Source organism: Arctopsyche grandis, chromosome 3, assembly GCF_051622035.1.
Source record: "Arctopsyche grandis isolate Sample6627 chromosome 3, ASM5162203v2, whole genome shotgun sequence".
NCBI classification, from domain to species: Eukaryota; Metazoa; Arthropoda; class Insecta; order Trichoptera; family Hydropsychidae; genus Arctopsyche; species Arctopsyche grandis.
The window spans coordinates 12768517-12784489 of NC_135357.1; the positions used below are offsets into that span (position 1 = coordinate 12768517).

At 34.2% G+C, this 15973-nt stretch overlaps 1 protein-coding gene across 1 annotated transcript in view; it reads right to left on the reverse strand.

The window, feature by feature from the left end:
* Positions 1-338: 338 nt before the first annotated feature.
* Positions 339-15973, reverse strand: part of LOC143923180 (cadherin-86C-like) — a 59308-nt gene continuing 43673 nt past the window's right edge. The window contains exons 3-15 of the mRNA XM_077446732.1: positions 15178-15368; positions 13603-13847; positions 10316-10399; positions 10062-10187; positions 9713-9977; positions 6089-6281; positions 5486-5729; positions 4825-5410; positions 4388-4739; positions 4170-4302; positions 3954-4084; positions 3572-3871; positions 339-3370 (exon numbers count right to left, since the gene is read on the reverse strand). Coding sequence (XP_077302858.1) covers positions 640-3370; positions 3572-3871; positions 3954-4084; positions 4170-4302; positions 4388-4739; positions 4825-5410; positions 5486-5729; positions 6089-6281; positions 9713-9977; positions 10062-10187; positions 10316-10399; positions 13603-13847; positions 15178-15368 — 5581 coding nt within the window. The 3' untranslated portion in view covers positions 339-639. The remainder of the gene's footprint in view (positions 3371-3571; positions 3872-3953; positions 4085-4169; positions 4303-4387; positions 4740-4824; positions 5411-5485; positions 5730-6088; positions 6282-9712; positions 9978-10061; positions 10188-10315; positions 10400-13602; positions 13848-15177; positions 15369-15973) is intronic.

A 15973-nucleotide genomic window follows, 5' to 3' on the forward strand; every position in this document is an offset into this window, starting at 1 on the left:
TATATAAAATTTAGACGACCGAGGTTGGCGTATTTTGCCCAAAAGAGTCCTTTACGCAGCCAACTAAAAAGACTGTATACGGAAATATGGATCATTTTTTTTAATGATCACCACGGGACCACGGTATATAAACAACACCACGTGGTGAGTGGGATAAAGAAAGACTTCTTAACTCTTGACGAGTCACCAGCAATATATAAAATCTCTTTTCTTTTTTGCTTAGGAGAAATTTGTATGGGGCAATGCCCCGGTTGCCCTTAAAGACGAGCCGCCGCTGCTTTTAGCATATACATAAGTAGAATTTTTTGGGAAGGAAATAATACATAAAACATGTAATTGAATAGATTGTTTTATTTATCAGCATTCAGCTAATAATAATGACAATAATTGAAAAATGTCTAGTTAATAATAAAATACAATAGTAAATTTCAACAAATGTCATCACATTTACATATAAAGAAATATATACCTAAAATACTAAATTCAATTTTATAATACAACAGTTTCTATTTACACAAAAATGCAGTATTGTACAATATTTACAAGTTCGCTTTTACTTCTAAATATATAAAAATATAAAATAAAGCTTATATACCATTTACTATTTATAACAAAATTCACTTTACATTTGAGTGGCGGCTAAAAGGAAGGAGTGCTACTGTCCGGTCTCAATTGTTTTGTTTGTACATCATTGTACGCTATTGTAAACACACTTTGTTTTTCAGTTATAGGTAATCGTTTCATGTTTTGCGAGTTGGTCTGTCCCGCAAACAAAGATGTCATTGCTATGCCTGAATCATCATCTTCAATGGCCCTAAAATGACGCACTGAAACATTCGTGTCCATATTCACATCCATATTTGGAGATTCAGTTATAACATGCTTTGATACTTCTTCACTGATAGTAGTTATTTTTTCTTGCTGAACTTTTTCTTCGGCGTTGCCGGGAGTGAGATAGACGGTGGTCGGTAAACCGTTTTGAGATGACACTATGTGAATGGGTGTAGAGTTTACGGGTATTTGGTTTATGTATAGAGGTTGTGAAGGCATGATACTTTGCTGTGTTGCAATCATCTGAGGATTCATACTTAAATATTGTGGGAGGTGAGTTGGTTGAACAAAACACATTGGGTTTTGGTTATGATATTCATGTTCATATCTGTGCTCCGAGTGTTGCAAAAGAGGATGGCAGTCAGGTATAGGTCCTTCGGGAACAGGTTTTACTTTTTCTTCTTTCATTAAACGAGGATGTTGTTTTACGTCCTTCTCAGCTTTACCTTTTTTATCGATATGAGGTTTGGTTGGTTTTTCTATATGATGTTTATGAATTGATTTTCTATGATGATCATCAGGAATTTGAGGCTTTGTTTCATGATCATGATCATGCGTTGTTTTAGCGACTCTATTTTTGTTGATGGCGCGTTTTGGTTTAGGAGGAATAACTTTGGCTTCACTTTGTTTAGCTGATGGTGTTCCGTTGTTTTTATTATACCACTGCATGTATCTAGGAACACTTTTGCTGACATCAACACCTTTTTCGTTCGATTTCTTTATGTCAACGTCACTAACTTTAGATTTTACATTATTTTTATTTCTTTCTATTTGCTGTGAATCAGATTTTCCACTAGAATGTATATGTTCTGCATCTTCATCAAAATCTTGTTCTTTTTCTAATGATGTTGCTTTACTATTTCCTAAAGAACGTCTGCCATCCAATACTCCATCTTTGGCATCAGTGGAAGATCCTTGCCGCGAGAATACTAAATTTCGTTTATCTCTTGCTGAACTAGTAGATAATGGTGTTTGTCGATTATCGCATTCTTCCAAACTGTCATCTGTAAACTCATTCGAATCTCTTCTTGTATCATGATGATAATTTTCATTATTTTCATCTGATGTTGAGTCATCACTATCATTGTATTTTGTACTAGCAGTTTGTCTAATTAATTTTGGACGTTTTTCTTTTGAATCCTCATTATCTAATGAATTAGATATTTCTAATAAAACATCTTTTTTCAACGCTGAACCAGTGGGCCTACTTAACTTCTTGTCTTTGCGAAGATGTGGCTCATTTTTCATTTTTCGTAATATACTCGTTTTTGTTTCTCCATAAACCTTGTGAAATTCTTCTTTGCCTCTTTTGGAATATTTTTCAGTTTCTAAATCTATAGCTATTTCTGTTTCTTCTAAAATAGGAGTTTTTATTTTTCTCTTAACCTCATCTACTCTAACACATCTGCGTGGATTCTCTTCTTTAAATTTGGCTTTCCTCTTCTTGGGCTTTTTTCTTTTTATCCATCTAATTTCTTTTGGGCTATGTTCAATAAGCATTTCATACTCTTCTTCACTGTAAGATTCATCAATATCACTATGAGCTTTTCTCCGAGCTGGTCTTAAATGGTAAGGCTCTGTCTGAGTGCTTATGTGGCAATCAGTCTGGGTAGCCATCACGGAATGGCCAGGTAAGCTTTGCGTTTCTAATTTTACTTCAAATTGTGAAGATGCATCATGATATTGAGCTATTTTACTTTTTTCTAATAAAATTTGTCTTAAAAGTTCATTTTGTTGTCTCAATGAAGTTTCCAAAAGATCATGGTGTACATTAGTAGAAGAGTTAATATTTCCTTGATCCATATCTACTTGAATAGGTTGTACACTACCAGGTACTGAGAGTTCAACATTTTGATAATCACCATGCTGTAAGTGTTCATTTGTACTGTATCTATAATTTCCATCAACAACTTTGTACTGTGAATTTTGAATATTACTTCTTTCATGCAGTTGATTTACATCAAAATTTCTTTTAGAATTTTGAGAATTTTCCAATTTCATCTGAATATTTTTAACTTCATCGCCTTGATCAGCAATGAATCTCTGCATTAAAATATCTTTACCGCTGTCGATAACTACATATTGTTGTGGAATCATTGTGACAGGACGAACACGTTGATGAGTTACCGGTAAATTTACATATCTTTCCTCTTCAATACCATCCCTAGTAATGAGTCGAAGTATTTCAGTGTTTCCTTCTTTGATAAACATATGTTCACGACCTTGATTGAGTGATGACGGGGCTCTGTTTTGAACTTCATCGGTTTGTAAATTTTGTCGACTGCTACTTTTAGCATTTGAAATACGGTCCACATCCAATTTCATATAATCAACATCTGACCCTCTTTCCATTTCATGTCGACGAAGAGAATCAGCATCCAAATCTTCTTGATTTTGTGCTTGCAAATTCTTATTTGACTCCCTGTGAGTAGTGATCCGTGAATACTCTCGGTCTATGTCGTCCACGTAGATGTTTCTCTCTATGTATCGCTCGTTACTATTCTGCAGATCTTTTGTATAGATAATATTTGGCCCATCTCTGAAACATAAAATGATTTGTTTTATTAATTTTTAAGCTCATGATTGAATAGGGAATTTTTCATACTAATATATAAAAATTGTTACCTAATGGAAAAATATTTTTTTAATTTAATTAATTTGAAGAGATTATTTGGCAACCTCATTTGACTATGCTAAATATTATATTTATTCGTATTACATATTGTATTTAAATTATTACCTTAACTTCATTGAATGTTTGTCCTCCACTTTGATGTCATTGTTAGCAGCTGTTGGTGTGAATAGGTCTCCTCTCCCTTTGATTTGGTCAAGATCAGCAATATCCTTCGATTGATTATTTCTCCTGTTGAATCTCCACTGTGTAGCCTTTGTTCTGGAATCCGACTGACCTGCACTCCATGCCTCCTTCCTGCCGTACCACTCCGCCGCTTGCACTGACTTATTTTCCTGGCCTCTCCCCTTTTCTCGAACAACTAAATGCACGTCGTCGTCTGTGGAGTTGACACGTATGACTCTTTTCCTAAAATATTTGTATTACTTTACGGAATATTTGATTCAAATCAGCTACAGATGGAATTAAATTTCCATACTACCGTTTTTACCTGGGAGGCATATACAGGGGACATCCTTCACAAATGCAGCATAAGATCAAGCACAGCAGCGCCAAAAGTATACATATTGCTAAGAATATTAGTAGCCAAAATAACACTTTATTTTCAGCTTTGTAAACAGTCTGAAAATTGATTTAAAAATAATTAAATCATTGAACGTTTTTAAAAATTATCATATAAATTTTATTTTATTTTGAATGAACTTACCACTGAAGCATCATCTGTACTAACTGATGCCGATGAAGTACCTGTCGTTTTATTATTGCTCAATTGCTGTTGAATATGACTCACATCTACTAAAGAATTCCCCGCTGACAAAACGGTAGCTACCACCACACTTCTAAATGAAATAGGTAATTTTTTATTAATATTTTGATTGAAAACATACATACTGATAATTTTCAATACAATTATTGTTTGCTTACCTTTCCTTTCCTCCACTTCCAGCTGTAACATCAGTAACGCCTACTTCAGTCCCTTTATACGGTCTGATTTCTAATATTGTAACTTTTCCGCCTGTTATTGTACTAAGTATTTCTTCAGTCTTTTGTCTATCTGGATTTATTCCAGGTACAACAAATAACATTGTGCGTGTTTTACTTTCTGGTGGATAAACTCTTATTATAGTTGTTGAATAACGATGGGGAACTCCCAAATCGTATGCTCTTGCTGTTAATACATAAAATTCAGATTCCTGCTCAGGTTCAAACTGACGTTTTGTTCTACTTTTAGATTGTGGACTTGATCTCTTTAAAGCTTCCAAAAGATATAATTCACCTAAAGATATAAATCACATTTAATTTTAGTCATCAATATAATATAAATTTAAATAATGTGCAAATGTAAAATATAATATAATTACCCGTTATTTCATTGAGTGCAAATTTGTTTTCAAAATTTCCTAAAATTAATTCATATCTAACAATATTGTTAGGAGGCTCAGAATCTTTATCGATTGCTTTAATGATGGCAGGCGATGTGAAATTTTTCAAATTAGCTGCTAAGATGAATTCATAAACGGGCCTTTCAAATTCCGGAGTCTCATCATTTACATCTAACAGTTTTATAACTAATGGAACTGTAGCACGATTACCGATCCCGTCACTATCCCTAGCTTCGATTAAAAATTTTATATCTGGCATTGCTTCTCTATCAAAACCATGATTGTTTGTTGCCACAGTTATAATTCCAGACTTAGGATCCAAATGTAATGATGTATTTAAATATCCTAATATGGCAGTGTATTGAATTTTTCCAAACATTCCAGTATCAATATCTTCAGCTTTCACTTGTACAACCCTCGTACCAGCTGTTGAATTCTCTGCCAATTCAACTTCATATGATTCCTCGAGGAATGTTGGTGGATTATCATTGACATCATTCAAGTAAACCGTAACATTTGCTATCGCAGAAAGATTTGTTGCCGGACCCAGCTCTTGAGCTATGATCTAAAAAAACAATTAAACATACATTTATTGTGATGATAAGAGAGAATTTCACAATTTTAATCATTGTTAACTTACTTGAAATGTAACAGACTGTCGAGATTCAAAATCTAAATATCTATTGTCTCTCACTTTGATCAAAAAATTTGTTCTTCTTTCACCCACGCTCGGTGATATTTCAAAAGTTCCATTATTACCAGCAAGAGTAAGTGAAAACACTCCGTTTTTACCGGCATCATCGTCACTCACTTGTGGTATGTACGGTTCCAAAAATACTAAAGCCGAGCCTTGAGGACTATTTTCATCAATGCGAGCAATATAACTGTTGAATAAAAACAATATTTTCATATGATTACATTGAAAGCAAAGACATGTCAGTGGGAACAAAACTGATTTATACAGTCGCTATATAGCAATCGTAAATCGAGGTTGCCTTTGAGATTGATGTGCATTCTGAAGGGTTGTCATTAATTTATCATTTCGACATGCATGTCTATAGAATTTCCTCAACAATATCATTATTTATGGGTTTATTGTACTGAAAAGCTTTACTGCAGTTCTCCATACACACATGTATTATTGAATGTTATTATTGAAATATATTACAAAAATATAAACTGTCGGTATTTTTTTTAATATAATATTATGTCAAAAGGGAAATAATTATATAAAAATACTAACTTGTCATTTTCGAAGTAAGGTGGGGAATTTCCACGTTCAGGCATAATAAATGCTAATTGCACTGTAGCAGACATCGCCTCGGGTTCATCCCGGTTTATTTTTACTTCTTCTGCAACAACTGTTAAAAGGACAGGTGCACCGACGTGCGATATTGCAGCTATTTCATCCAGCGATCTCTCAAGCGTCACGTCACCTGAAGAAAAAAAAATTTAAAGTCTCTTTTATGACCCACTATTGATTAATCAAATCCGCAATAGCGTATATTCTACTTATCGTTAGCGAAAATAGCTCGTAAAATTTACTTCAACATGCTATTCGTTTTTTTTTATGTAATTGGAGTAATACTCGTGATTTTTTTCTCCAGACAATGGTTTTTCAACGGTGGCGTGTTGCAAAGGAGTTTCCTTGAAAAATTTTCGGGGTTGGTTTATGACTTTTTTAAGTATGCAAAATAGATTGCGATAAGAACACTTTCTAGGCCACGAATTGTGATTATTGGTGGACGTTAAATAATTTATAACGTTACAATTATTATTTTATTGCTCAAAGGACATTCGTGATTATGTGGATTATATGTATGTGCATGCCATTCATGTATAATGCAATATAAACAATTCTGTTAATTGTAAGCTTTACGAGTCGCATTATAGATACCGGTTAAACTGCCTCAGTCGGAAGTTAGCTTTATATCATGTTACGATTGTCAATCTTACATTGAACAGGTAAATAATATGAATTATACATACATTCTTTTGCTTTTTTCTCAATGAATAAAGCATGTAACATTGATATATTTATGACAAATTTTCGTTTAAATTTTCATCAATAGAATCACCCAAATAACTATACATAAATACATATGTATGTATGTATATCGTGAAGCCAAATCTCTAGCCGACCAATATGTCAATGATTTTAACAAATCATTGTTTAATCAGGTGCTTGATTTCCGTTCGTGCTTAAAAGAAAATAAACCTTGTCAAAAGCAAGCTGTAAATTAGTCATTTCATTTCAAATTCGCCATATCACGCTTCCAGTAACTGTAACCATTGCGGAGCGCCAATTTTTACTTTATCTATTTTTGACTAGTGATCGTAAGTGAAAGTAAGAAGAGGTTAGTAAAAATTAATTCGTTTGAAATTGAAACTTATTAAAATTACGTCAACTACATCACAACATCGATTAAAAGGATAAGAGCTAATAAGTATTGAACATGAATTTCGACAATATATTTTGTTAAAAGGTGTTTGCCAAGTCCAGAAAAAAATATTTTTCTGCTTAAAAAAGACATGAATTATTATTTTGGAAATTTATTTGGCTGTAAGAAAAATAATATGAATATATGGGGGGGGGGGGGGAGACGCCTTAAAATATTTTGCAGGGGGGCGCCTGGAATTCACGTTACGCCAATGTACTTGAAACTATTAGATTGAACTTTTGATTTCTTCAAGTGTTTGAACCCGGAACTTTCCATACACATAGTACTATCTGAACTGTTGGCAAAAGCTTGCTTCCATTCATACACGCATGTCTCGCCTTCCTGTTTTATTTAACTCGACGATCATCTGAAGAGATTCAACGACAAAAAGTAAACTCTAGCAATGCAGTGGTACAACTTGTAAAATAAACAGCGACCGTCAACATCCTGTTCTACGGCTACCGTCCCCTCGAAGTATCTTTATATCCAATCGACGTTCGTTCGAATCTCGGATTGAGAATCCAGTCGGATATTGTTTATTGAAAATCGCACACCATTTAAACGCTATTTGTTTACGCTGTCACGGTGGCACCCACTCGAGTTCGTGATCACACGAAAGCGACGGGTACTTATTGGACGGAGGCTCTACTTCCCGATCCAGACGATCGTATCTCGAGGCTATAAAACGCCCTCCTCCTCTATCACAATCGTAAAATATGCCTTTTGTCTTTTTACACCTATGTATCCTACTGCCTTTGAATAGGATATTATTAGGCGCGTCCCACGCAGACAGCCGTGGGTTAACTTAACCCTAACCAAACCAGTTCTAACGAAAGTAAAAATTATGTTAGAGTACATACATATATATACACACATACATATGTGCATATGCGATGGCTTTTAGATACAGCAATTCCCAGTTTGACGTCACAATACGTCAGGAAAAACAATAATCGCAATCAAAGTTACGTCTTAAGGCGCGAATCATCGATTACCGACGGCCGGACACCTCTTAACGGTTCCGTAACGGGTATATAAATATGTCGCGGAATAATTCATTGATTCCGTTTTCCAATAAGACTAGAATATTCAGTTTCGATCCGATTGTTGTTTCTGCTCGCGTTTGGAACGAGCGTGTTTCGAGAAATCGCTTTGCAATAAACTCGATTCATGCAACTCACTCGAAGATTGACGCTCAAAGTTATTCAGACAAAAAAAATAAATAAGAAGAACGACAACTTGTAGGTACGTACAAATAAAAATCTATACCTGTCTATAAATAAAACATTCAATGTCAGTTTAAATGCTTGTATGCTATAACATTTTGTGCCATATAACATCTACATATATGTATGTACATACATATGTATGTGGTTAAAAAAATATTGCATTTTGCAATGTTTGTAGATATTTCAACTGCTTATTTTATTTATTCTAATTATACATATGATCATAATAAACATCACATTTGATAAATCTATTCAAACAAATAAAACAGTACAAAAAAAAAATCGTATTTTTCAACACATACGCAAAATGCAAAGTGCATTTTGTTTTTTGCACAATGTTTTTCTTCAATAGTTATGTAGCTATTATGTATCGCAATGGTCGCCACGCGGGCTTTTTTCGGGCGTAGTTCATTTTACAATGTTTTGCCACCATTATCCTATTGGCCTATTTTTTATCTATATATGCATGACAGGATTTTTCAATACAAAATGTAATATGTATTTTATTAAAATAAATAAACAAGTACTATGTATTGTAATAAAATAAATCAATTACAATGTAAATATTTTCGTGTTGAATATTGTAGATACAATCCGTCGTTTCTTTTTTCTATTTTTCGGGGAGGTTTATAACTACATACTTTTCCATACATATATTTAGGTTTGCGCTAACATTTAACAACATCTGTAATAAATATTATTTATCGCTTTAAACGGGATAATATTTTTGGCACGGCTGTAAAATAAATTACACGACAAATGGCAAAACGACATTTAATGTCAAATTAACATCTCTAAAATATCTCGCACGACAGAATCGGCGTACGCCCGGCAAATCAAACGTCAAACGGGTTGCCGTCAAACATGAAACGAGCGTACGCAAATTTGAAGGAATTCCACCAGGAAAGAGCCGGTCACTTAATGCTAGTTTTCCATATCAAGCATATGAGGAGAATATCTTACGATGCGATCGTTAATCGGTAGGCCACCCTCTACCATACGCCGCCCATCGCTTATTCATTCCTCCTTCTAGGCATCGGGGATGAGGTACACCGAGTCGTGCTTTGATTATTCAAAGAGGTCAGTTCAGAATAAATTACCACGCCGACTTCCAAGGGAAGGCTACTGAAGTACTTGGAGTGCTATTAAAATAGCTATAATTAAAACTAAGCATATGTATGTACATTTCTTACTCACCCGTAGTTTCATTTATATTGAAAAACGTAGTGAAGGGATTCCCTTCCGAGACGAGTCCGTATCGAATTTGTCTCGGCGCACCTTTGTCGCCATCTTCAGCATGCACTCTCACGACAATATCTCCAGGAACTAAATTAGGTTGAAGATGCGTCACCGGAGGAGCTGATGTAAACACTGGAGGCATGTCTTGAACGTCTTGTACCACGATTACAATTTCAATACCGGCTATGTTTCGCGTGTCTTTTTTCGGTTCTGCATAAGCGTCCTATAAATACAATCGAAAAAAAAGAGTACATAAACCAAGCATAAATTTGTCTCGACAGGATAATATTTCAGCCTTTTAACTCACATTAGCTAATACTGTCAGATGGTACATCGATTGTGTCTCGAAGTCCAGTGGACCAATTAAGAATATGGTCCCTTCTGTGTTATCTGGAGATACGATCTTCTGACGAATGGCAAAGAGCGGTGACCCCTGCACGGAAAATAAAAACGTTCCATATCAGATTTGAATAAAATGTGAAATACTTAAAAGTTATCGAATAAAAACTCTTCGATCAAATCATTGTGAAATAATCAAGATTTTTTTTCTTGAACACGTACCCATAGTTCCAGGTAGACGGACTTGGATTGTAATGGATTTTTTCTGGCGACAATGTAATCCAACTCTGTGCCTCGTTTGGCGTCCTGTAACAATCGATCCGATAGGAATTGACTTCAGTGACGTGAAAAAATGTACAATGAGATAAAATAAAACGCATGGTACACATGGAATTCGAAATCGGTTTCTTCATCATCATTCACTACAACCTTTTAAATTGATTTTTACCATTGGATACCCAGGAGAAAACTTTTGTTAATCAAAGCGTGAAGGCATTTGATACAAATACTACAAAATTTAGATAAATTTAACTTAAATATATCATTATATTATTAAATATAACATTTAATTTTAAAATAACATTTAGCCAGCAGCATAGCTCGGTCGTTAAGCTTCTGCCTAACACCGAGGGTCACCGGGTTCGATCCCATGAGCTGACCTCGATTGAAAATAATTTTTCCGAGTATTCTGAGTATACTTGGATATTTCTGATCCAGGTCGACCGTTTTCTATCAGAGTTTGCCAATTTTTCTGATTTCATTGTTTAAACGGTTCCCGATTAAATTGGCTGAAAACTTTCCTACCCACTATGTGACCACTATTTGAGTTTGATTAATGTACAATAAAATGTATGTACAATTCATATATGTCTCGTAAATTTGCGAGTTTTCAGTGTCTCGTAATTCAGCGACTTGTGTAATAAAAATGCTGCATTGTTTGTAATTGACCAGGAAGGCGCATTGGGGTTTACCTGTAAGGCCTTCCTGGTATAAAATGTAATAAAAATAAATAAATAATCTTTCAAACGCACTTCTGAAAAAATATTTCTAAATGAAATTTATGAACTTTTTTTTCGGATTAATTTTTATAATGAATTCAATATACTACTACAAATCTTATTGATATTTGAGTTTTTCCTAATCTGTAGCATTTATATAAACGATTCCAATTTCAAATCGAATGAGGAATATCATTTCAAATAAGTACATTTTAAGACAATACGCTAAAATTCAATGCCCCTATGCTAATTTATTGTTTAAGTTTCATTTTATTTATCTTTGTTTGTTTTTGTTCCATTATTATTCTAATAATATAGATTCTTTCGACGGCCCTGATTTCAGTCGTCCGTTTAATACATTTTCAATCTCGTCTATTTCGACAACTTCAAAACATGTATTGTACGCATACAATTATCTGTTCGTGGCATAAAAAAAGCTGCACGTTGCTGGTCCGCGAGCTTTTGAAAGCGTTCCGTAACGGTGACGAGATCAAATTTTCTAACCCTGAACCAATCAAACCGTGAAAGAGTACCTCGGTGACCATTGTGCCATTCAAAACAATGTCAGCAGAAGCGGTGGACGAGGAGAGGTGGGGTGTTCAGGAATGTGCAGCGCCTCCAGCATCACCTCACGACTTCGTAGGGAACCCACCGTCGAGAAATGAATTTAAAATGTCCGACATATCGTGCGGGCCCGGCTCGTGTTTTAAACGAAAAACATTTGCAATTTAAATCGCACGTATCGAATGTTTCCCCCTGGGCGTGTTTTACCAGAAGTCGCAACCGTATAAGTGTGGGGGGGCTAGCAATCTCGCCGCACACTTGATTGTTGGCAATTGTTGGAAATTGAGACTGCTGCTGCTGTTGTTGCTGTTGTTGCTGGTGCCAAGATAATGGCTTTTGGTTGTACGATCGTGCGTCTGATCTGCAAATATGTGCTTATCAGCATATCTGCCAGCTAGATTATGCAATCAAGGTAGAAAATCTTCGTTGGTTGTTAGCAGAGGCGAAGTATATTGTAAAATAAATGCACTCAACGCAGTATCTTAGAAACTCAGGTAAGATGCTAAGATATTCGTACCATATACAACGTACCATTTATGCAAATTCACGAAACGGCTTTAGTTTCGCATTTTCAATACAAGATATTCTAATTTAGGATTTCAAATTTGCGTATATGTAATAAAGAGATCCTTTATAACCGAAGAAGAAAAATTTATTTTAGGATTTATTTTTATTAAATTAATTATTTAGCAGATAAATATAATTCTAAAAAGTTGTAAATACATAAATTAATATGAAATTAAAATTATATGTACATAAAGCTAGAAATAATAGAATTTGTTTTTTAAAATTTTTGCATATTAAGTTTAGAAATATTTATACTAGTAAGAAATCAAATTAGTTCAAAACTGCGAGCACTATTAATTACATACCTACATAAATGTCTTTTATTATATATGAATATACAATACATAGATTTATTTCATTTTATTTTATATTATTCTATTTTATTTTATATTATCCAATTATATTTTACATATACGGCCGCAAGGAGTTTTAAAATAATAAAAAAAGAAGTTACACGAAGTGAAAAAATAAATGAAATGAAAACAATAAAATTAAATGCATTTAGCATTTGTAAAAATTGGAAAAATAATAATGTAACAATAACAAGTCTGGGTAACGTTGAATTTTTGTTATAATTATAATTATATACATAAAAGGCAAAATAGTTTTTGTATATACATACATATGTATGTATAATATATATGTATGTCACAGCGACAATGTGCATACGTGAATTCTATCAACTGAAATTTTTTTAGACAAAATGCGTGCACCAGACCACTAGAGAATTTATATGAAGTAATTTTTAGTTATTCCTTACTATTTTATTTTATTTTTTAAAACTTATATTTTCCCATTATGCCATAATAGATAACCCTTGAGTGACACCTGTGGTATAAAAGTGGTACATATATAAATTAATATATTATAAGTTTGAAATCATATTCAAATTGTGGTGACATATTGGGCAGGATGGTTTTGCCAATTGGATGATGAATCGTTTCAACAATGAAATCAGATAAACGGGCAAACTCTGATAGGAAACGATCGATTTGTAGTCAAAAATATCTAAATCTGAGCAGCAGCACTACAGAAATACTCCGAATAAATTCTCTTGAATTGAGGTCAACCCGGAACATCTCTATGATTAGCATCAACGCAACCACCGAGCTATACTGCTGAATTATTTGCATTTTTTATAGCAAAAGATCAACCAAAATGATAAATTTATTATTTTACAAAGTATGATAGTAAAATATCATTAGTTCAACTATAGTTACTCTGTGTGTACTTACGTAGAAAATGTACATTGAAAATGTTGTAATCAATCTTCAACACGATTTTTCACACGAAAGTGTAGTTCAAAATTGCTTTACTGCCAAGATATAATTTGTTGCAAGGTATAAGATTAAATAAACAAAATTAAATGTGATAAATTACCTCTGGTACCATGATGAGAGCTGGTATGTGAGGGAAAATGACGTCTCGCGGTGTGGTGGCATTAGTGGCAGTTATGGAGCAAGATATTTGATTAGTCCTTCCTCTGGTATTGCGAACCGACACCCTGAAGTCCACATAACGACCAGGCTCTAGTCGTCTCTGAAGCACCACATTAGCTTGGCAAACTGAATTGTAGCGGGTGCACGGCAACGTCTCCACGGACACATCAGCTCGACCGGTGTCACCTGCACAAAGAGCGACAGCAATTATTACTTCGAAGATTATGAGACGTGACGCCCTTCCAAAAATTAGTCACTCCATTACGATCGGTACAGTGACTTGTCAAGTTCACAGCTTCAATTATGTACATACATACATTCGTAGACGAAGAGCCGTCTTTGTGATCCTTTGAACGTAACACCGTGAACCGACAAAACAAATAAAAACCCTACCTCTATCGGCTTGAGTAAACGAAAACCAAATTCAATTTGGTCGAAACAAATAGACAATTTTGAAAGGTTTGTTCGTCTTAATGGGAAAAATACACACTAGAGCGGCAAGATTACACGACAAACTCCGAATCATTGATTGATACTATTTCGTTTGTTCTTTGTGTTATTTTTTAGACCCCAAACGGTTCGGTTAATTAATGTTTGAATTTTCTCACCAAAACTTTTGATTATAGAACTAAACTGAAGCTATGCATAATACTGTTGTCATGTCGATTGGATCCCTCTAACATAACATTAATATATAATATATGTAATATACTATTAAATTAGCTTAGTTTGTAAATTTGCCAATCCTTTCAAGAAAAGTAGATTAATGGTAAAAACACACTCAAAACAACGGCACGGCATGCCTAGATAGACCCCAGTTGTGAGAGGCGTGTCTTCTTGTCGTTGTTGATTCGAACGGTCATATTATTTTGAGTCTCCTACATTTCTTCGAATATGGAAATCAACGCTATCGATCACTGTTCAACATATGTCAATGCAAAGACAAACACTCCAGGGAGTGAGTTTTGCCAAGGATCGCGATAGCATAGATTAAGCGTGCTAGCGGTATTTTTTTGCATGTGCAAAACTATTTAAAGAAAATGTGTCGCGTACCACTGTACACCTTAACGATTTTGCCGAAACTTTTCGTTTACCTTTTCAATCCTAAATTTTCTAATATAATGGGTCTCGTTACTGGGAGAACTTATTTAAGAGGTAAATTTACGTTTGTAATTTTATTTTACATTTGTATTTTACAACCTGCTCGCATCATTGTAAGTAAGTCTATATGCAAGTAGGAGTGTACCTTACTGGCGTATGTATGAGCAGGATACAGAAATCAATCCTAGTATCATATTTATACAAGAGATATTACTAGAATAAAAGTGTAGGACAAAGTTCTTTTTCGCCCACCCCTGTTATGCTGCAAATAGATTATCCTCTCCCTAATCATCTACATATGTATTTTACAAAATAAATTCGGTCTTCTCGATATTGTGCAGTAAATATTAGACTTTCGAGACTTAATCATTGAGATTTTTAATCCAAACACGAAATTAAGATATACGAAACTTACCGATCATGTCGAATTGCAGTGGATAATCGAAGTCCTTGTCGTGAGCTCGTATTCTGTAAATTACAGATCCGACAGTAGCGTCTGCCGGCACTAAGACGAGTCTCATCAGGGTTGTATGATCGAACGTAGGATCTCCGCAGTTCGCCACAGTCGCCAATATCACTACCAGGAGCACTTGCAGCCATGTTAGCCTGAGAAAGAAACAGCATTTTAATAACAAGTTCAGCAATTTACATTCTCGCCGATAGTAATTACAAAATGGCGTCAGTCTAAAAGCCACATCGAAGAGAACGACTTATTTTTTTGATACCAATATCATAAGAATCAAATACACGATAGAAATTTCGACCAAATTGAAATACAGACGTCGTAACTACATACATATTATGGATAAATTGAAGTATGACGACTTTGCTCGTCACGATGTACGAATAATTAATATGTACATTGAAAATTGATATGATACGTATGTATATCCACTGAATCGAAAAATTTACATTACCACTTCGAGCGATCGTTCACCTTTTCTTATGCATATTTTAGATGTTTCCTGTCGCATTCGATTATGTACCATTCGTTGTAAAAATTTGTCGCTCTAAATTTAAAACGTCGCACGCTATCTATATACCCAAATTGTATTGAATACATATATTTTAATTTAAAATAAAAATTGCCACTATACATCTGCGTATACGTTACAATATGACAAACACTCTCGAATATTGTATAATATATAATATATATGTATGCATAATTATTGCATATTTCACCTTTATGGGAGGATACTTAAGTTAAC